The following is a 21879-nucleotide window of genomic DNA, read 5'->3' as shown; positions in this document are numbered from 1 at the left end:
CCTTTACTGTCACTTTAACAGCTGTAGAGGTGTTGCTAGGCAGAGCCAGGCTACCTGTTTCCAGTCTTTGTGCAAAGCTAAGCTGACCGTCTGCCGGCTGTAGCTTCATATTTATCGTACGGGGACGAGGGTCGCACTGATCTTCTCATCCAACTCGCTCTGAGAGAGAAAATATGCATATTTATCAACATGGTAAAGTTTTCCTGATAAGGGACAGAAGAAAAAAAACAACGTTTATTTTCAAGAACAATCATTTGTTGTTTTCCGCCACAAACAAACGAGACACTACATTGGAAGACTTTTACACTTTGCTCTTGTTTTGTCTTTTAATCGCATGTACGATGCACATCCCGACATCCGAGACGTCAGCCGGCTGGTGGAAGAGTCTGCTTTTTTTTAAATAAAAAAATAAAAAAAAAAAAAAACAGATGCCTATTTTAAACATGTTTTTCCTGATGCATTTTTCAATGTGCAAGGCTAAAATGATATCAATGAACTACACACACACACACACACACACACACACACACACACACACACACACACACACACACACACACACACACACACACACGTACGTCGTAGACTCATTCGATCCCTCCTGTGGCTTCAGATCATGTTTTCCTGCTGTCGAATGTGTGCGTCCCTGTTTTTATCTGCTTCACTGTGACAGACAGCTTGAGGGCGGAGTCTGTAGGAAGACAAGAGGAAGAACAATAAAGTAGGAAGTCAGTAGGACGTCTGCAACTTCAGTCCATGATGATGATGTATTTATTTTCAACACTGGGACCTGGCACCCCACAACATGGGCCCAAAATGGAAGTAGATGGAAAATTGTAATTTTATTAGATTTTAATAAATGTTATATGGTCATTTTTATTAAAATTGACTTTTTGCCCTGAAAGACTGTCTGTGTGGGAATGTTTTTGAGAGCTCTGAAATGTTTTTGAGTGGTCTGAATGATCATCTGTGACTCTTTCTGAACACAATCCCGCCAGATGAAATGAATATCACTTTGTACCTTTGTTTTCTGTCTAAATAAATGTCTGAACTGATGGAAGAGTCTGCAGAGGAGGAGGTGGAGTGTCTAAATATGGAGAAATGGTCACGAGAGTTGTTTTTAAACTGTCCATTTGTCCTGTAGGCCCTAATGTTAAAAAAAACTGTTAAATTATGTGACTTATTCTCATATTACACCTAAATATGGGGTTTTCCGAGTGCCTGTTATCGTTCTTGTCATTAATCTTAATGGACAGCATTATTTTTTAATGATTGTGTTTTATTTTTTTTTATAAAGTATAAGACGCTCCAGAGCTGGAGACTTGAGATCCAACTGAGTAACGGTACCCCCGACAGGTCCAAACATGACTAACAGCATAAGAAAGAAAAATCTTCTTTTATGTTACAAGACTATCTTAAAAAAATATTATTTTTTTTTACTTTACTATTATATTGTCTTTTGCAAATAAAAAATAACTGACGTTTTAATCTTCTTGGAGCCTCAAAACTCCTCAGGTGAACGCCCCGACATGGTAATTATTTGTCATGAACATTTTTTAAATGAGGAAATGATGCACCTGTTGTCACTCAATCCGTTTGTTGTGGTGTATTTTGTGTCTGCACTTTCGTTTTACGTGATACAGTTTGCGACAGTTTGTCGACGTTTGGCGGCAAGAGACGCCAGCCAATCAGAGCACATCACTTGTGTTTTGCTCGTCACGCGGTGAAGGTGCAGAGGACGATTTCCTTCCTGCGAGGCACATTGTCTCTTCAGAATAAAATGTCAGGCTGCACCAAAAATAGGGAGGAGTTTCCCCTGAATGTCATTTCTGAATACATTTTTCCTGCAAATACTTTCAGACTTACATGCTGGGAAACGGCGATATGGAAACACGGATTTATTTCCATCTTAACTTTAATTTAAGGTTATTATTACTGTTGTCTATTATTTTTAATTCAATCCTACGCACTGTTTGGTAGATTATTTCCAAATGAGTTTAGAAATCATGGAGGCTGACACTTTCTTTTACTGCTCTGAAAATCTTCATATCTAATTAAAGGACCGAGTGTACACCTTCAAGGACATTTAACACGTATACCACGTCATAAAATAACCACATACGTTCAGAAATACAGAAAAAAATATGTAATAATATGACTGCAAACTTTTGAATATATTTTACAACACAGGTAGGGTTAGTGTATTTTGTTTTGTTGATATAAACAGTTTGATTTCAGGTTGGATTTATTTTATTTGAGTTGTCTTTGATTTTAAAAAGGGCCTTGTCTGTTTTTATTTCACAGCACAATTCATCACATAGTATTATCTAAGGCTAGTCAAACAGAGCAATGCCAGTTATATTATAAGGTTATTTCCTCATACTAGTACTTTTTGAAATTACCATTAACGTATGCTGTTTTATTTTGAAAATCCTCAACCGGAAGTACATTCGTGGCTTCACTTTGCTTGATGCAGAAGTCGCTTCGCTTCGCTTCACGCTGTCAAGTGAAACTTGCTGATCTCATTATTACTTTATAAAACTGGTCCGGACGGGTCCGGTCTGCTTCATTTCTCCCGGCGGTCTGCGCGCTTCAGCTCCACGATGTCCGGCCACGGTCACGGGCACGGCTGCGGGTGCGAGGCTGAGCACGAGCCCGCGGAGAGGGGCCTGGAGTACGGACTGTACCGGCGGATCGACCTGGAGAAGCTGCAGTGTCTGAACGAGAGCAGGGAAGGAGACGGGAAGCTGGTGTTCAAACCGTGGGACCAGAGGAAGGAGCGGGACAAGGTGAGGGCCGCACAGAGCCTCTTCCCCGGACAGCCACCCTGTCCGTGACCCCCTCTGACCCCAACACGCGCTCCGAGGCGGTGCGGGGCTCCGTGCAGGTCCGCGGGGCTCCGTGCAGGTCCGCGGGGCTCCGTGCAGGTCCGCGGGGCTCCGTGCAGGTCCGCGGGGCTCCGTGCAGGTCTGCGGGGCTTCCGCCGCCACACACGGAGCAAACAAACACAGACAAACGCATCTTCATGAAGGTTGTGGTGAGGCGTCAGTTTCAGTTTGCTCACAATAAACTGAACAGAGCAGCGAGGCTCCAGGCAGCCCAAATGTTTTCAGACAACAGACACAAACGAGCACGAAGATACACTAAACGACCTCAAAGAGACTCAAAACGACCTCAAAGATAGCTAAACGACTTCAAAGAGATTCAAAACGATTACAAAGAGATTCAAAACTACTTCAAAGAGATTCAAAACAACCTCAGAGATTCAAAACGACCTCAAAGAGATTCAAAACAACCTCAGAGATTCAAAACAACCTCAAAGAGATTCAAAACAACCTCAAAGATAGCTAAATGACTTCAAAGAGATTCAAAACTACTTCAAAGAGATTACAAACGACTTCAAAGAGATTCAAAACTACTTGAAAGGGATGCCAAATAACCACCAGAGATTTAAAACAACCTAAAAAACCCGCAGAAATACATCAAAGCGACGCAAAACTACATCAGCATGATGCACAACTACATCAAATAGAAGTAAAATAACCACAAGAGATGCAAATTGGTCTTAAAGAGACGATTCAGTTTTCTGAATAATGTCTTTTACGATTTCCCACATCTCACTTTGCTATCCCAAATATATTCTGTTCGCTATTATTTCTGACAGAAAAGCTTAATATCTCCACATTGAACAAGTTGAAACCAGTAAATGTTCAGTTTAAGATCCAAATGTTGTGAAATAAATGATGTGAGAGAATTCACACCCGCTTGTTTTTTCCTCCTCGTAGTTTGTGGAGAGCGACGCAGATGAAGAGCTGCTGTTCAACATCCCGTAAGTCCAGGAGGTACACATGAAATATGGCGTTCGATAAGTACTCAAAATACTCCCGATTAATTTCGCAAAACTGTACAGTTGACTTTAAATCGAGACTGAAATACAAACACCAGTTTGGTGGATTCTCATTCATGGTCCCCAGAGGATGAATCCCACTCTCTTCAGCCATCCCCACTTAGTTTTTTGTTTTGTTTGTTAGCTGTAATAAATGTCTCAAAAGCTATTGAAGTGATTTAAAAACGTTTTTCATGGTCCCGGAGGTTCAATAGTAACAAAATTAACAATAATAAAAAAAAAACAGTCCCTCCAAGTGTTTTTAATTTGAGACCAAAGTCTTTCTGCTTCTGTTTTCCTTTTCCTCGTGTCGACAACTCTGCATCAGTTTCCGTGACTGTATTAAAATAACCGTGTTTTTTATCTTTCAGCTTCACTGGCAGCGTGAAGCTGAAAGGCATCGTCATCTCCGGAGAGGACGACTACTCCCATCCGGCTGAGATACGACTGTGAGTCGACGCTGTTCAACCCACAATAAAAAAAAATAAAAAAAAGAAATTAAAAAAAAAGAAATTAAACGTCACACTTTTAAGTTTTTGATTTCTTCTCTCCAGTTACAAGAACATCCCTCAAATGTCCTTCGACGACGCCGGCAGAGAACCCGAACAGGCGTTCAGACTCAACCGAGACCCCTTCGCTGAGCTGGAGTACCCGACGAAGTGAGAGCACAAACAACAACAACAACAACACAATATCTCAACACAGCTCTGAACGTCTCATCGTTAGAGCGCCACGGAATTGAGTTTATTTAGTACGTTTATTTTCGTCCAGAATAGCAGCTTTGTTGGTGTTTTGCACAGAGACGGAGAACTGATGCGGTTTTGAAATTCAATCCAGTTAAAGAAGCGTTAAAAAGAAAAGAAAAGTCAGTCCTCTTTCTATTTCTTCTTCTTTCTTTTTTTTTTTTTGGGATGTGGATGTGCTTCTTTACACACTAATTAACAGGTAGCTGGATGGATAGGTAGATTTATTCGACAAAATTTAAAATGTACATAACAGGCTGGTCACAATTGACAGACTTCATATGAGGTATTTAAAAAAAAAAAAAAAAAAATAAATATATATATATATATATATATAAAAATAAGCCTGTAAAAATACTCAATAAAAACCTTAAGGCTTATTTCTGTTGAGGTTCTCTAGATTATATAAGAAAAGAGTGACAAAACGCAAACGGGACAAAAACCATCAAACAATTGTACAAACATAACAATATTTAACAACCACTTCTTAAGTTCTGATTTAAAACTCCTCTCGGCTTGGTTTAGTTTAAACGCAACAAAAATAATTAGATGATTTTAAATGATTAGGAGCAGATTTGTACACGCATGCATATTATAAACACGCTCACACCGTCCCGTTCTGTCGTCATGTCCAGGATCGCTCGTTTCTCCAACGTTCATCACCTCTCCATCCACATCTCCAAGAACTTCGGATCGGAAAGCACCCGGGTGTACTACATCGGCCTCAGAGGGGAGTTCTCAGAGGTCCGTCCTCCACAGGAAGCTGCGTCAGCGCGCTGCTTCCTGTCTGTGTTTCATCTTTTTCTGATCATCTGAAACGCTGCAAATATTTTTATTTTTTTTAATTTTTTTTTAAAGTGTGAGACCTCTTTTATAACCTGCTGTTCTATTCTACGGCGCTCCTTTCGCTGTTTGCTTGTGGTCGGGATTTGACAACACGTCTCGCTTCTCTTCGCCGACTCTGCTTTTCACAAATGTTGAGTTCTTTGTCCTTGTCTGCATCTCAACTCGTCTTCCTCTCTGTCCCCCGTCAAGCCTCACAGACACGAAGTGACGATCTGTAACTACGAGGCGTCCGCAAACCCTGCAGATCACAAAGTGGAGAGCATCATCCCGCAAACCAACTTCATCTCCTGATTGCTTCGGAGAGGCGGGAGGAGGAAGAAGAGGAGGAGGAGGATGATGAGGAGAGGTTGCACTGGTAGCTGCTGACTGTCAGAAAGTCAACGATGAGTTCAACGCTGCGTCTTGGCGGGTCGGTCGAGTTCGACTCGGCACCGAGCGCTGAAATGTGAGGACCGGTGGGCTTCAGGCGTGTCTGGAAGTGCCCGAGCTGTCTCTCTGTTTTCTCTGGCAATAAAGCGTGAAGGCTTAATATGGGCGAAACGCTGACTAATAAATGCATGAAACATTTGACACTTAAAAAAAAGAAAAAAGAATCTGCTGTTCTCAGTTTAACCTCGACAGTCAAGAAATCCACAAGTAGCAGCTCCTCTTAAATAAACAGTGAAGACTGAAAAGAAAACCAAACAAAGTCACTTTGTCGTTAATAAAAGATTTTGGTTGACATGGTTACATCCTGGATTCATAAATTAGCCTCATAAACTAAAGATATTTTTTTAGGTATAAAACCTCTAAAGTAACTTGAGTCACTGTTTCAACACAAAATACATGCGCATTGCCATTCTCTGGACTTTATTTATTGTAAAATGCTTCAAAAATATAAATACAAAATCTGTACTGCATCATTTGCCAGCACATGTAATCTGCTTGAGATTTCCTGCCACCTGGTGGAGGATGTTGGGACTGCGTTCTTGTCTGAGCAGTAGCTGGATGGGTTTTTATTCTCCAAAATGCTCTTTTATTTTATTTGTCCTAACTTTGTGTCTGTGGTGAGATGACTCAAAAAAAAAAACAGCTGCTTGGTTATTCAGTATTCTAGTTAATTAAGGAAGAAATGTGTGGAGGTTTTGTCAAAATGAGGAAAAAAGAAGAGATGCTGCAGATACCTGCTGGAGGTGTATGCTCAACAATTATACACAAAGATGTCATATCCACTGATGTTTTCCAGATGCTTTTAAACCCCGTGAGTACTGATATAAACTCATTAAAAAGCATTTAATCTCTGAAACATTCTTGTTTTTTTTCTGCAGTGTTACGTCAATCTTAATTTCCCTGATGTAGTGTTACAGCGTGTCGTCAGTCGGTCTGCATGAGTCGTGTTCGGGAATATGTGAGCTCAGCAGGGAAGACCACTTTCTGGGAATGTTTATGGAAGTGTGATTGTTTTTGATGAACTGTTCCTTTATTAAAATAAAATAGAGAAACAGCTTGTTTAATTCCTTACTTCTGATCATCATTTTTATGTCATTGCAGACAATATTTTGTTTCATCGCTCAGTTTTTATTTTAATCGCCGCAGCAACATAACGAGAGATAAATGGAGAAGATTTTACATCATTATACCATTTTGTTTGTTTCTACTCTTAGAGACTTGTGTTTAAATATAATCAAACCATTTATACAGCAGCATTTTTTTTTATTTCAGTATGACAGCAGCACAGTTTGCAATTATTTCTTCAGAAATTACACAAAAATAAATGACATAAAATATGCAACTTGCAGAGAAGTATGAATTTGAAATTATGCTCAAGAATTTATCAGATATACTTCGTTCCTATTCTATGAATAAATCTGAACTATAGTTAAATCAATGAGCTGCTGTTTGTTATTTTCAAAGGACAGCAAGAAAGATATAAAATGTCACCGGACTTATCGTTTCAGAAAGTAATTGGAGATTTGCATATTCGCGTTTAAAAACGAGTAAAACCCACGAATTTAGAAATAAACCCCTGAAACAAAAAAAAAAAAAAAAAGGGTCGTGATACGGAGCAGGGCGTTGCTAGGCGATGACGTCGCCACGTCCTGACTCCGCCCCCCTCGCTCGAGTGCGGCCAGTAGCGGAAGTTCCGCTCCGTCGTGAACTGGGACAGCAAGCGGTGAGTGTACGAATCCGTGTGAGCTAGCGGGCCTCGGGTGTGATTCCCAACAGTTTACCGCGAACCGAACCGAACCCTCTCCGCGGTACTCTGGCGCTTAAGGGGTCCGCTAAAAAAACGGCTGGTGTTTGGGGTCCGAGTTTGAACCGTGAGGTTGGACGGAGAGGGGACGGAGAGGGACGGAGAGGGGACGGAGAGGGACACCGGCAGGAGACAATACCGCTGTTGTGTGTGTGTGTGTGTGTGTGTGTGTGTGTGTGTGTGTGTGTGTGTGTGTGTGTGTGTGTGTGTGCGCGCGCGCGCGCGCGCGACGTTAGCTAGCAGCAGCAGCAGCAGCCCCGGTTATTGTGGAGATGTGTGTGCACGCGCACGCGTGTGTATATATATATATATATGTGTGTGTGCGTGCGTGTGCGCGTGCGTGTGCGCGCGACACCGGCTAAACCGGGATTAAATCGGGTCGCGGGTTGGAAGTCATTCTGTGTTTTTTGGGGCAGCTGAGGATGAGGATGCTAAGCTTCAACCTTTCATTTGTCTGCTTCCTCCTCTTCGACACCCGCCCGCTCCCTCCTCCTGCTCCTGCTCCTCCTGCTCCTCCTCCTCCTCCTTCAGGTTCACATGATAATTCGCTTTGTTTGATAACATTTACTATTTAAAAAAAACAACAACAAGAAAGTCTGGTCGTTTTTTAGTTCAGCTGGGTTTTTTGACTCCTCGGCAGCCAGCAGAGATGTTTACCTCCATCAACAGAGAGTGGAGCTGCTGGAGGAGGAGGGTGGTGGAGGGGGAGGTGGTGGAGGAGGAGGAGGAGGTGATGGTGGTGGTGGTGGGGGGGATGCCTGTCACTCAGTGCCGCATATTATGCTGTTGTTTGCCAGCCATCCGTGGCCACTGAGCAGAGAGCTGTGTGTGTGTGTGTGTGTGTGTGTGTGTGTGTGTGTGTGTGTGTGTGTGTGTGTGTGTGTGTGTGTGTGTGTGTGTCCGTCCACACACAGACTGCAGCACGCCTCTCTCTCTCTCTCTCTCTCTCTCTCTCTCTCTCTCTCTCTCTCTCTCTCTCTCTCTCCCTGTGACAGATGTAATTGGAGTCAGGCAGGACGAACGACTCGTGATGTACTTTAAGTTTTAAGCGGGCATCATTTTTCCTTCATCACTCGGTTTGTTTCACCTAAAAGTCGTTCACACTGTTTCCAGGTCACCTGACAGGATGTCCCACACCAGTCCTACATCAGTCCTACACTAGTCCTACATCAGTCCTACACCAGTCCTACATCAGTCTTACACCAGTCCTACATCAGTCCTACACCAGTCCTACACCAGTCCTACATCAGTCCTACATCAGTCCTACATCAGTCCTACATCAGTCCTACACCAGTCCTACACCAGTCCTACATCAGTCCTACATCAGTCCTACATCAGTCCTACACCAGTCCTACACCAGTCCTACATCAGTCCTACATCAGTCCTACATCAGTCTTACACCAGTCCTACATCAGTCCTACATCAGTCCTACACCAGTCCTACACCAGTCCTACACCAGTCCTACATCAGTCCTACATCAGTCCTACATCAGTCCTACACCAGTCCTACACCAGTCCTACATCAGTCCTACACCAGTCCTACACCAGTCCTACATCAGTCCTGCATCAGTCCTACACCAGTCCTACATCAGTCCTACATCAGTCCCCTGACTTTGATATCAGGGGAACATTTACAGTAAATCCTAATGACAAAAATACAAAAATGTCTCCACAGCACATGTTATTTATATCCACCAGCTATATCTCTTATATAAGTCAGTGACTTTCAAGTGTTTTTTTTTAAGCCCTTTTTTTTTTTCCCCCCGGCAGAGCGATGACAGGAAATTTGGGACGGTGTGTGCGGCTTAAACCCGTCGGCCAGCATGTGGTTTAGGTGCAAAGAAAAAGCTATCAGAGATTACTTTCACTCGCAGATTAATCTGTCGGCGAACAAGAAGTCTCCAGAGGAAAAAGGGACCTTTTTAGATTGTTAATTTTGTTAATATTATAACACGCGCAGTCATTTAAAACAGGAAAAAAAAAAAAAAAAAAGCGAATCCGCATTATTTCAAAGCTGAAGCTGTAACTGGGAAGTTTCTGGTTTTGTTTGCTTCATAAAGGATGAACTGATTTGGGGCTGAAATAGTTTGATGGTTAATCTGCTCATAGAGAACGGCCACTTTCTCAAATGGGAGCATTTGTATGTAATCTCTGTTATATATGCTTTAAATTTAAATATTTGTACGTTTTAGACTTCCAATCGGTCATTCGGGCATGTTTTAGATTTTAGGATTAATGGGCCAATCGAAGAAAATGGTTGACTTATCGTCCTCTATAGCTCCCGCATGGCTTTAATAGTTGGCTTTTCTTGGCACGAGGCTTTTAAAAAAAAAAAAAAAAACAGTCAAAGAATCATACAAATGCAGGTTTGAGCTGCAATCTGTCAGCTTCCTCAATAAAAAGTTTAATAATTTCACGTTTTAATGAGGAAGCTGACTGGAAGATTTCTGCAAATCCAAACTGCAGCAGATATTAAATGAAATTAAGTTTGTAACAAGTCCTGTTTTCTTTTTTTTTTACTCCTAACCTAATTGGAAAAGATGCTCGTACACAGCTCGACACTATTTTTAACCGCCGGCCTCCCAGAAGCGTTCGAGAGTGAGCATTTTGTTTCTTAGAGCGTGCGTTGAAAACCCACGCGGTGTTTCATGCTGCTTCTCTGGGTCACCGTGAACCCACTGAACAATAACAGGGTGGGGGGGGGGATGGTGGTGTTAACGTGATTAATATCCTCTATTTTTTGCATACGCTGCCATGTTTAGATGGCTGACACCTACTTGTTGGAGCAGCTTGTCCTGAACTCCTCCTTCACCTCTCTTATCTTTTTCTTATTGTCGCTTTCTTGCTTTCACTTCTGGTCGGCGCTGTCTGCTTTCAGTCTCGGTATCTGTCTGGTTCCCATTCAGAGAACAAAGTGCAGCTAAATTACATTTCCTAGAAGGGCTTTAACGCCGACTTCGAATTTGGTGACAATGAGTCCCGCGAGGCGCGTTTTAATAACATTTTCTTCCGTTATTTTGCTCAAACTGAGTCGTACTGAGGGGGAAAACATTCAGTCGTGAAGGAAGTACTCGCGTCTTTTACTTTACTTTTCAAAAATGCTCCATCACCAGATAAAAGGCCACAAGTGTTTTCAGCTGAATGTACGTATGAAGTAGTAAAAGTGAACAGACACAGTGATTTATTATTATTATTATTATTATTATTTTAGATTGTTAATATTGATCCGGCAGCAATAAACTTGATGCATCGATATGAAAGCAGCGTTTTCACTGTTGCAGTCGGTCAAAGAGAAGAATACAGTCGAGCATTGTTAGATCTCCATCTCTTAAAGTTGACCTTGTTTTGCCTTTTTCTTGAAAACAAATATCGGTTCGTTTTTACTCCCTTTGAGCCGTAAATTGTTCTTTTAAAAAGAACCAAGTGAGGTTTCACAGGCCAAAGAGTTTGAAAACCACCTTTTTAATCTTTAATGATATTTATGTTTTTTTCAAAGTAGATAGTTAATATGTCCATTAAATAAATGTAGGGCAGTAAAATGTGTGTTATTTCCCACTTAAATTAGCAGAAAATTGATTCATAGCTAAACATACAGAAGTTTAATACCCCAACTTTCCTTCACAACTCCACCAGACTATTTCCTGTTGCTGCAACTTTATTTTTCAGGGATTACTCATTTAAGGGGGGCGGGGGGGTGTCAGGATGCCGAGCAAAAACAATCCTCTTTTGTCCACACTTTGGACTCTTAAATCACACGTGTACCGCCTGCTTCCACGTATTTCTGGCCGCGGCTGCGACCTTCAGATGATCATTGGTCGCCTCGCCAACTCGCGCAGGGAAATGAGCGCCGTTCAGCTGCTCGGTCACAACAGCCGTGGAATTTTACCGGCCGTGTTGTGGGATCTCGCAGAAGGTTTACACATTAACCTTCGCGTTGCAGACATCCCCCCCCCCCCCCTACCCCCAGTCTCCTCATCGTCTGTTTGCCAATCAGGCAGCGTCTCGTCTCGTCCTGTCCCACAAGCATCAGAAAGCTAAAGGGCATTAAAAGGAGCCGGCGCTTTCACTGTTGGACTTTACTGTAAACCAACAAGCTGATTTCATGCTCGTTATCGTCGGCTGACTCACGCAGGTCGATCGACAGTACAGTAGAGGGAGGGAGGGAGGGAGGGCGGGGGAGGGAGGGAGTTTCATTTCATTAATGAGTCTCTCCACTTGCTGACTACAGAAACCTGCCGTGCACAAACACATTTACGCACCTCATGACTGCTGTTTGTTTTATGTTCAGCGGCAGCTTCATTATGTGTTCGTGTGCAGCTTTGTTGTTGTTCCTGTCTGCCGGATGAATGACGGCGTTGAGACTGACAGACAGAGCTGCTCATTGTCAAAAGAGTCCTGAACAACATGCAGATATCCCTCCACATGTTTTGACTAAGCTCGGCTCTTTGCTGAATTTGAATACGTCCTGGTGATGTGAACATTTGAAGGAAAGTGTAATGAACTATGTGATCTATAGTAAACGCATTAAAGTTATTGTGCTATTTTCAGGGCTTTCGCCACCATGAAATCTTAGCTGATACGAATATGAATAAAAAAATAATTGCATTTAACAATTTGATTGTCTTTTATCAGTTCGCTTTATGCCACTTTTATTGTATAAACCATAAACACTTCCTCATCATAAGGCGTATGAGACATTTAATGGCATGAAAGATGGGAAAATATAAGTAAAACATTTCATTTCGGTTTGTGTTGAGCAGATATAACAGCTCTGCAATGTCTTATTATTGGCAGACATATACAGAAAAACTATTTAACTGCAAAAACGTTAATCTGATGTGCTGAATTTATTACAACAACCTCCACCAATCACAGCCTGCGAGGCAAAGCCCAGGTTTAAAAAGATGTTCACGGTAATTGAAGGCCACTAAAAAAAAAAAGTGAATCAGAGTGAACCAATTTGATCAAATGACCTCCGGGTTGATTCATTAGCAGCCAAACAGACCGTTTGATCATTTGTTAAATCGAATCTTCCAGAGGTTTAATCCCTCGATCAAACTGTCCGTCACCACAGGGGTGAGACGTGTCACCTTTTGAGTAGATTTCCAGTTTTAATCCACCATGTGAAAAGTCTCATGGTTGATATTAAAGGCCTGGCCAGCTGCAAAATTCTAAAAATGCCTGAAAATGTTGTGAATTATTGAGGTTAAAGAAGGCTTTTTTTGTTTTGTTTTGGCCTCCGGACACATGACACCACGTTTCATGTAGTTGCACACTGTGCGATCGGCAGTCAGCTGACCTTTGTCTGTTTTTTTTTTTTTTCCCTGTCCTCTCTCTCCCGACTCCAGCACCTCTTACAGTGTATGTGTGGCAACAACATGTCTATGCCGCTGCTCGCCGAGGCCGTGACGGTGTCCGGGATGGAGAAGGAGACCGCGGCGGTGAGTGAAACCAAACAAAACCAGACATTTAAATCTTTAATGTTAGTGTTGTATTCAGCGCATGTTGAAGGGACAGAGCGGTTCAGGAAGGAGGGGGGAGGAGACCCACGAGGTTAAGCCTGCACATCTACCTCCAAGGAAAGTCCCAGTTGTGGGATGATGTTTTGGGTATTGGGACATTTTCTGAGGTCTTAAAGCTGCCTTCACTGGTGTGTGAGGAGTTTGACTTCCTCTCTGGAGCTTTTAGAGCTCGCTGCATTAAAATAGACTGAACTATAACTGCGCTGTAGGTCTTGATATTAAAGATCAGCAGAGTCTGTACTTCGGCAGGAACACTTCTTTTTAGTGGTGGTTGCCTTTTATCTGCCTTATTGTGAATACGGGCAAAAAAATCAGGCGTGAGAAATATTTAAGGCGAATTTAAACTTTGTTTGACGTCACCTGGTCTGCACTTTAAAAGTTGATGTAAATCAGTTTGTCATCTTCTCTGATCAGATTGTTCTTGATTTAAATTAGGAGATGAAGTTCTTGTGCCGCTCCATGTGTCCAGACGGTGTTTAACACCCGAGAACAGTGGACTCTTTTGTAAAATATTAATGAATGGGGTTTGTATCAGCAGTTCAAAATCACTTCCTGTTCAACGTTGTCCATTTATACGCACATCTTTTATGCATCTGTGTTATAGTGATCTCAAATATCCCTCCAACACGTATGAACACACAGTTTCCATGCAGGTAGTTCGCTCTCTGCTTCACACACACAATACCATGTGTCACATTTTACCGAAACAAAAATCCCAGCCGTGCAGCTCGGCTCCTCCCAGTAATGATAGGAAATCTAATTTTACTGCTCAGTAAAGAGGCATCGACACAGCGGACTCAGAAATGAGGAAGTCGTGGAGCGATAAGGGACACAGACACAACTATTTATCACCATAATAAATCTTTATTTAACTTTACCTTTATTTAACTGCAATAACTTTGTAAAGCGAGCCGTAGAAGGGAACATTTAATGTTGTCAGGACAGTTTAGGACGGCGGCTAATGATTATTTTCGTCCTTGTTTATTTTATTTCATTGATTTTGTCTATAAAATGTCAGAAAATGGTGAAACACAGCTACTTTTCTCACATCTTTTAAATGTCTAGTTTTCTCTGACCAAGAGTCTGCCACCTTTCAGTTTCACTCTTATTTTATGTCAAAGATCAACTTCTTCTTTTTAAAAAGTAAAAGCGTACATGCTTGGGATTTTTAAACTGATTAATCAGCGATCAAGTGCTGACGTTGATGAAGCGATGTAACTTGAAATACTTCCTCACGGTGCTGCGCTCTGTACACGCGCAACAGGAGCAGTCGCTGCGCTGTTTGGTTCCCCCTCATATTCTATCACTAAATTCAACTTTTCATTTGTAGATAGATAGATAGATAGATAGATAGATAGATAGATAGATAGATAGATAGATAGATAGATAGATAGATAGATAGATAGATAGTTACTTTATTAATCCCACAAGGAGAAAAAAAAATTCGCGACAGCAGCAATATAGGTACAGGAAAACAATAAAACAACAGTAAAATATTAAATATAAAAATGCACAGTATATACAATAAATACAATAAAATAAAATAGAATAATGAAATTAAATTAAAACTAACTAAACAATAGTGCAAAGATTTAACCAAACAAGAAAACAGACAACCAACGGTGTTATTGTTGTGTGATGGATTTTGCCAGAGGTGAGTTATTGTACAGTCTTATTGCAGTGGGCAGGAATGATCTCCTGTATCGGTCCTTGTGACAGCGGAGCTGGAGGAGTCTTTCAAGATGTCGTGTAAAAAAGACTGGTTGGACCTTTTTAAACTCAGCAAGCAGCAGGTCCATCCCGCAGTTAAACTTTTCATCAACATCTTCAGCCCTGATCAGTAAAGAAGAAATGTTCGATTGTGATACGATCTCCGTTTCCCTTCCCGGTGAGAAGCCTCAGATGTGGCAGCAGGTGGTTCAGCAGTCAACAGGCGCCTTCGTGTCGACGCCCAGCCGGATCCAAGTGGTGGGAAAAATGAAACGCGTCCTTTATCGAGTTGTCGGGTACAGTTTGTTGAACACCGGGATCAAAGCTGACTGTCACTGGTTGCAGCTCTGAACCCTACAAGGAAGGAAAAAGCAGTTTGATCTCTGCGATGAGCCGAATCTCTGACTTCCAGCCAACGAGCCGCCCGCTGCCAGCTTTCCAAAATGTCATTATTCCCTTTCATGGTTTCTCTGTGGGGAGTAGTGTGTGTGCGTGGAAACTGCCAGCGGGTGCTTATCTTGGCAAGAACGGACATTTGGCACCTGTGATTGTGTTTGGGAACAAGTACGAACACTTAGCAGTAGTACGCTGTGTATAGGAGGCCGATAAAGTGTCTCAAAGATCAAAGACGGGGATTTATTAATATTATTATTATTATTAATAATTTTTTTGTTTTGTTGGGGGGGTTGTTTTTATGTCACCTTTTAGTTGGAGTTGAACATACTGTACGCCCTCACAGGAAGATCACAAGTTTCTCCCCCTTCAGCAGTTATCAGTGGATTTGGAGGAAAATGTTCAGACTTGTTCCCGTGTTTATTTGTGTATTTAAGAGTTATTAATTCATCTTGTTTTTGTCGGCGCTGCAGGTGATCTTCCTTCATGGTTTGGGAGACACAGGGTGAGTGGATCAAATGTCTTCACCAGACTTTATGAGACTTGGTCTCTGTTTTTAAAAAGAATAAAACCTTTCAGATAAAATTCAGTTTCCTGAAGTCAGAAAAAAAATAATATAAGGACTAATATATATATTCACAGATGATATAATTGCAAGATGTTAAAAAAACAACAACACAATAAATAGTATAGTAGCAGAAGTAAGGGCTCAGGGTAACCAATAACCTCTGTATTTTATTTTGAAATTCTGCCCATTTCTCTGGTTGCATTTGCACCTGGATTTATTTCTATAAGACACAGTTATGAAATCTGCACAAGATGCATTCACGGTCATTTGTAATTGTGGTAATTAATGCCTGTGTTCATGTAATTGACTTTCCTAAAGCACCACTGACATCATGTGTGACTCATTTAAAAAAAAAAAAGTGCTCAAATTTAGACCATGATGCTCCTCTCAGAAATACAGACAGAAATATCTCCTCTGGTTGGTGTTTTGTTTTTATTTAATTTTTTCCCTGAAAGAGCTTCATTTTACATTTAAGAACTGATTTTCATGTACTGAGTTCTAATACATTCGGGTTGCATGTTAGTAATTTTGCTGTCGCTGGATTAGAAAACAAAGAGCCGCTCTCTCTCTGTTTTTCTGTCAGGCACGGGTGGGCAGACGTTATGGCGGGGATCCGGCTGCCTTACATCAAGTATATCTGCCCCCACGCGTAAGTCTTCTCCCCTCCCCCCCCCCTCCTCTGCCATATTTTATATGGAGAGAATTACGAAACGAACCTGCAAATACATACGTAAGTTTGTAATATTTATAAAGGCTGCTTTAAAACTCCCGTTCTGTTTTGCTGAGTGATCAAATCAGCTGCTAACATTTGCTGGTCTCCGACACTGACTGGCCTGTTTTCGTTGCCTTTCCCCCGCTTCAGGCCCCAAATCCCCGTCTCTCTCAACATGAAGACCATGATGCCCGCGTGGTGAGTTGGCGTGATGAAAGAGATGGCCTTTTTTTTTTTTTTTTTTTTTTTAAGCTCCACACTGGATGACATTGTTTCCCTGGGAAACTACAATGGGCTCCCCATGCTGCCATTGACAATACAGCGATTGTATCTATTGATTTTTTTGTTTTGTTTTTGTTTTTTTTCTTCCTTACGCCGGCCTCTGCATGTGTGCAGGTTTGACCTCATGGGTCTCAGCCCCGACTGCCCACAGGACGAGTCTGGAATCAAGAAGGCAGCAGAAAACAGTGAGGTTTTTTTTTGTTTGTTTTTTTTAATACCAAAGAAGGGGCATTTTTCTGGTTGATTATTGCAGAGATACACTGACATTAAACTGTGATTGGGAAGCTTCAACTCCTGCCTGAAGTGTGAGACGGTTTCCATCCTCCGTTTAATTCTTTGTAACTTCTGAATGTCGACGTCACAGAAGGTCTTTTACATTTCACAGCCACCATCTCTTCCATGCTCGGAAGAGGAGGGCGAGGATTGTTCAGTTGATTGTAATCTGCCAGCTCCACCACTAGATGCCACTAAATCCTACACACTGCTCCTTTACACGATCATAAAGTATCATCCCTCTTTATTTTGGCACATTTTCACCCTCTTTAAAGCTGCTCGAAACACTTTTGCTTTTTTAACATTAATTAATTTTGCATGAACTCGTATCTTTCAGACAAACCCAGGTCTTAAGTTTTCAACTTTCACCTTGTAACAGGCAGAAATGTGAAGAGGCGTAGTCAATTATTTCTTAAGTATGGAGTAAAATGTTTAAACCGACCACAAAGGTGATAAATAGCTGCACGGTCTGTGCCAACCCTAAAAAACTGTTTTTTTATAGTCTGAGAGAAAAAATTCAACATCTTTGCAGCAAGCTACCAGCCCGACATCACAAATCACTCCCCACTGATGTCCGTGTGTTGCGCCTTCACTTAATAACACACCGTTTTTCTTGTTTTCTTCCAGTCAAGGCCATAATCGAACACGAGGCAAAAAACGGGATTCCCCCACACCGTATAATTCTCGGTGGCTTCTCTCAGGTGGGACTTTACATCTCCGCGTTGGTTTATAATCCACGAGAGTCATATTGACAACATAGTTTATAAGACAATACCAGTTAATGTATTTAATAAGGTTTGTACGCGTCCTTTATTTCTCCTCAGGGTGGGGCCTTGTCCTTGTATACCGCCTTGACCTGCCAGCATCAGTTGGCTGGTGTTGTGGCCCTCAGCTGCTGGCTTCCACTTCACAGGAGTTTCCCATCGGTACAGTCACAGTTTTACTCAGGAACGATAACTCGCTTCCTCTGTCTTACTTTCGGTTTTACATGCTGCTGCTTTTTACTCTCGATAATAAAGTATTTCCTTATAACGTGTGGAAACAAAAAGCCCCAAGCGCGGAGGGATAAGCGCGAATTTTCCAGTGTGCATCTTATCTGAGAGCGTTGTGTCCTTCCTGCAGGCGCAAAGCGGCAGCAAGAATCTCCCGATCCTGCAGTGCCACGGCATGATGGACCCCATGATCCCCGTGCAGTTCGGCGCCAAGACGTCAGAAAAGCTCAAGTCCATACTCAACCCTGACCTGATCACCTTCAAAACCTACCCAGAACTCCTCCATGGCTCCTGTCCTCAGGTACGGCTGTGTTGTCTTGTTTTAAGGCGGCAACAAATTGGAAAGATCTGTTTTCGTGTTCAATCAATCTCGATTGATTACATCCACCGTGACTACTTTTATTTTATTTATGTTTATTTCCAGCCGTTAGCAGAGGTTCTCGTTTCAATCGAAGCCGCATCAAGTAACTCGAAGTCAAACCCATCAATAGAAACTCCTCTCAGCCATCAGCACAGTAACGAAACTCACAACCAAAGAGGTCTGATTAACAATCAAAACCTTTTGTGTCACAACAAAGAGGTTTCATCTGTGACCAAAACCAAGAAAACTGTCAGGGGGACTTAGTTTGCGATCCAAATAACTTTATTCTAAGATTATATATTTTTATTTACAAACTTTATTTTTGGTTGCAGTGCGAAGAAATTTGCTCTCAAATCTTGACACAAAACTGCCTTCATAGATTTCAACTTTCCGGTCATGAAGCTGCTGTGAGCTGAAAACTGGAGGCTCACAGCAGCTTTATGTTTTTAAAAGTGTCCTGAAAGTAAAAAGTAAAGATTGCGACAAGCTGCCCAGAGCAGATAAACCGAACAGGAAGTCAGACGGAGGAACGTTACAGAGCATCTGGTCATTTCTCAAAATAAAACACACACTGCAGACTTAATGATCGTATATCACATCACTACGTCTACCTCCCACAGCGGACTCTCAAATAGACACAAAGATGAGCTACGAACACTGTGTGCGGAAAAAGTTACAAAATATGAATTTATTTTAGGGAAGAAATAACAACAAACACAAAACAGAAAGAAAAAGAAAAAGAAAAAAAAAGACACCATTTAACAAATACTTTTCTCAGAATTACCAAATCACACAGAAAATAAATCAAACTTTTACCACCAGAAACCTCAAATTGATGAAATACCAGCTCCCTCTTTCAGATTATATATCTATAAAGTGTACTGACTGTAATCTGTCTTCGTTTTCCTGTTGGTTTGTGCGTAAACCGGCGATGAGTCGATGTCCAGCATCGTCTGCTCTCTTCCTCCACTGTTACCAACATCCGCTCTGCTCTCTTGCAGGAGATGGCGGGTGTAAAGGAATTTATCGAGAAGTATTTGCCCCGGATCTGACCTCACCTTCATCCCCACTGTGACCCCCCCACCCCCACCCCCACCCCGGATCTGCCATTCTCCCACAGGAAACAGCCATGAGCACCCACCCCCCTCTTACACACACACACACACACACATATTGGAGAACACCGATTCGATCCGCACCGCTAAACAAATCAAACGCTCCTCATGCGGTTCAGTCCGACAACACTGATTCGATCGCAGCAGAAAAACCAAGTGCTCGCAGTAATAAAGTCTTATCCTTCGGAGGGAGAATCACAGACTCACGCGATACATTCCCTTCGGTTTTTATTTAAATCTGTTTGTTGCCTCAATCCGTTTATCTTTCACTTTTTACCTCATTAGACTTTTTATTTTATTTTATTTTATTTTTTTTAAAGCTTATGTCATCGCTTCGCCGCCACACCTTTTCCACTTGCATTGCTGTGTAGCTTTTTAAAACGTTTAGTGGAATACCAACAATAAGACCGGTGTGAAGTTAAGCAGGTCGACACCCACCTGCTACGGTCCGTCACCAACTGCTAAAAGTCAGACCAGGTTTTGCTTCATTTCATTTTTCTAAGCCGTGGGACGCACTTCCTCGCGGTCGTGAGTTGACCCCGCCTCCTTCGCTCCATGCGTTCGGTGAGATCAGACTCTGATGTGTAAGAGAAGCAGGAGCGGCCTCTTACTCCATCTTGCTTTACAACTGCAGCAGAGAAAGTGAGAGAGATGTTAACAGACACGAGCAGTAAACTGCTACACGGCTGTATGGTTTACACGTTTGTGGACTGCTAGCGATGCTAACTCCCACAGTTTTATGTTTACAACCCTGCTTCGGCCTTTTTCCGGACCTCTCCTGCTTTTAACCGCATCCCACATTCAAGCACTGGGTCTGACTGCAGCTGGTCGGAGCCCCAGAGTCCAACTCGGGTGCATTGAGGCATTGGTTTTAGATGGTTTAAAAGAACGGCTAGTTCTCCCAACCCCCCTCCCCCCGCCCGCCCCACCCAATCCATTTCACCACGCCCCCCCCCTCCTCCTCCATGACAGTGCACTGCAGCGTGTCCGGGTCTTGCATCATTAATCTTGAGCATCTAAAAAAAAAAAAAAAAAAAAAAAAAAAACAACCAGGTTCCTTTTTTCTGAAACATCTACATCTACAAGTTTCTTTTTTTTCTTTTTTTTTTTTTGTGTGATTAAAATATCCTGAATTCTGTGAACAAAATCCAACTGAAATAAAAGAAAACTAATCAATCGATGCTTTTGTTACCCTGTGCTGTTTCTTTCAAAAACTTTTCCACCCGCATGTGATGAGCGATCGCTTTCTGCTTTGTGTGATTCTCCATGTTAAAGTACCTCAGTTTATTTTATTTTTGTTATTATTATTTTTTTAATCTAAATAAGATTGTAGGTTTAAAGGTGAATGACTGACTAATGCGTTGCATGAAATGATGCATCACCCCCGATTGGTTGCGGACCCGCGCAGACTGCACACCACGAGTCGTTTCACTGTACTTTCCACCCAGACGCCTCCTCATCAGTCCCACAGGAATTTTAATGGTTTTGTTTGCTTTGAACCTGCTTCCTCCATCTTTTCCTCCATATCACCAAAGCAATCCTTATTTTGACACCCGTCACAGAGCATTTAGTCCCAAGAAAACATTTCTCGGCTCCCTCCTTTGGCTACTCGCTGTAACCCATTAACACAACATACAAGGTCAGATTTAAAGTTAAACCCGACACTATTATAGTTCACTTATTTAAAAAATTAAAAAAAAAAAATGGCTACATAAAGGGAGAGCTTTGGCAAGAAGCCGCTCCAACGTAACTGAAGGGTGATACTAATTTTAAGAGTCGTGTGTGCTTAAAAAACATAAATCAGGTGTTCTACATTTTCCTTTGCGAGTGTTAATTCCCCCCCTCATGATTACCCGTTCTGCTTTTCTTTTTTTTTTTTTTTTTAGAAAAAAAAAAAAAAATGTTGAAAAGGAGGAAAGACATCTGTTTTGCTTGTTGCTCACAAATCAATGAATGTCTCTCTCATTTCCTGGAGTCCTTTTATTTTCCCGTCACTTTGAATCTCGGATGCAGCCCTGCTTATATTTTGTTTTTCTTTCCTCGTTGACACCTACTACTGTTTTCTGTTTTTATTATTCTAGTTATTCCCCCTGTCTCGTGTGTTTTCTCCCGGGTTGTTATGTTGTCATTGGTTAAACTTTTTTTTGTATTGTTCATGTTTTGTCACTGTTGTCATCTCATCCTTTTGTGTCTGTTTGGAATGATGAGCATTAAGAAAACATGTTGAGGTGAGACTGATGGTCT

General features: G+C 41.8%; 2 protein-coding genes and 1 long non-coding RNA gene across 3 annotated transcripts; 2 read left to right on the top strand and 1 right to left on the bottom strand.

Annotated features, from left to right (window-relative positions):
• Window positions 1-401: 401 nt before the first annotated feature.
• LOC138631648 (uncharacterized) lies at window positions 402-821 on the bottom strand. Its single transcript, XR_011311735.1, has 2 exons — window positions 529-821; window positions 402-496 (listed from the first exon to the last, which is right to left on the bottom strand). It is a non-coding gene; the product is annotated as an uncharacterized lncRNA (long non-coding RNA).
• Window positions 822-2471: 1650 nt separating this feature from the next.
• pithd1 (PITH (C-terminal proteasome-interacting domain of thioredoxin-like) domain containing 1) lies at window positions 2472-6968 on the top strand. Its single transcript, XM_069716755.1, has 6 exons — window positions 2472-2789; window positions 3786-3829; window positions 4258-4335; window positions 4441-4545; window positions 5265-5373; window positions 5665-6968. The coding sequence occupies exons 1-6, from the start codon at window positions 2604-2606 to the stop codon at window positions 5764-5766; spliced, it is 624 nt and encodes a 207-aa protein (XP_069572856.1). The 5' UTR covers window positions 2472-2603; the 3' UTR covers window positions 5767-6968.
• Window positions 6969-7564: 596 nt separating this feature from the next.
• On the top strand, window positions 7565-20675 carry lypla2 (lysophospholipase 2). Its single transcript, XM_069716728.1, has 10 exons — window positions 7565-7627; window positions 13056-13148; window positions 15806-15837; window positions 16484-16549; window positions 16763-16810; window positions 17009-17079; window positions 17795-17868; window positions 17992-18093; window positions 18290-18460; window positions 19522-20675. Exons 2-10 carry the CDS (start codon window positions 13071-13073, stop codon window positions 19570-19572), a joined length of 693 nt encoding a protein of 230 aa, XP_069572829.1. The 5' UTR covers window positions 7565-7627; window positions 13056-13070; the 3' UTR covers window positions 19573-20675.
• The last annotated feature ends 1204 nt before the right edge of the window (window positions 20676-21879 follow it).

This window comes from Brachyistius frenatus, unplaced genomic scaffold (genome assembly GCF_029030835.1).
Source record: "Brachyistius frenatus isolate BFR_SWC_R1_liver_20210118 unplaced genomic scaffold, ASM2903083v1 Contig_162, whole genome shotgun sequence".
Taxonomy (NCBI): Eukaryota; Metazoa; Chordata; class Actinopteri; family Embiotocidae; genus Brachyistius; species Brachyistius frenatus.
This window is presented reverse-complemented; position numbering and strand designations above follow the sequence as displayed.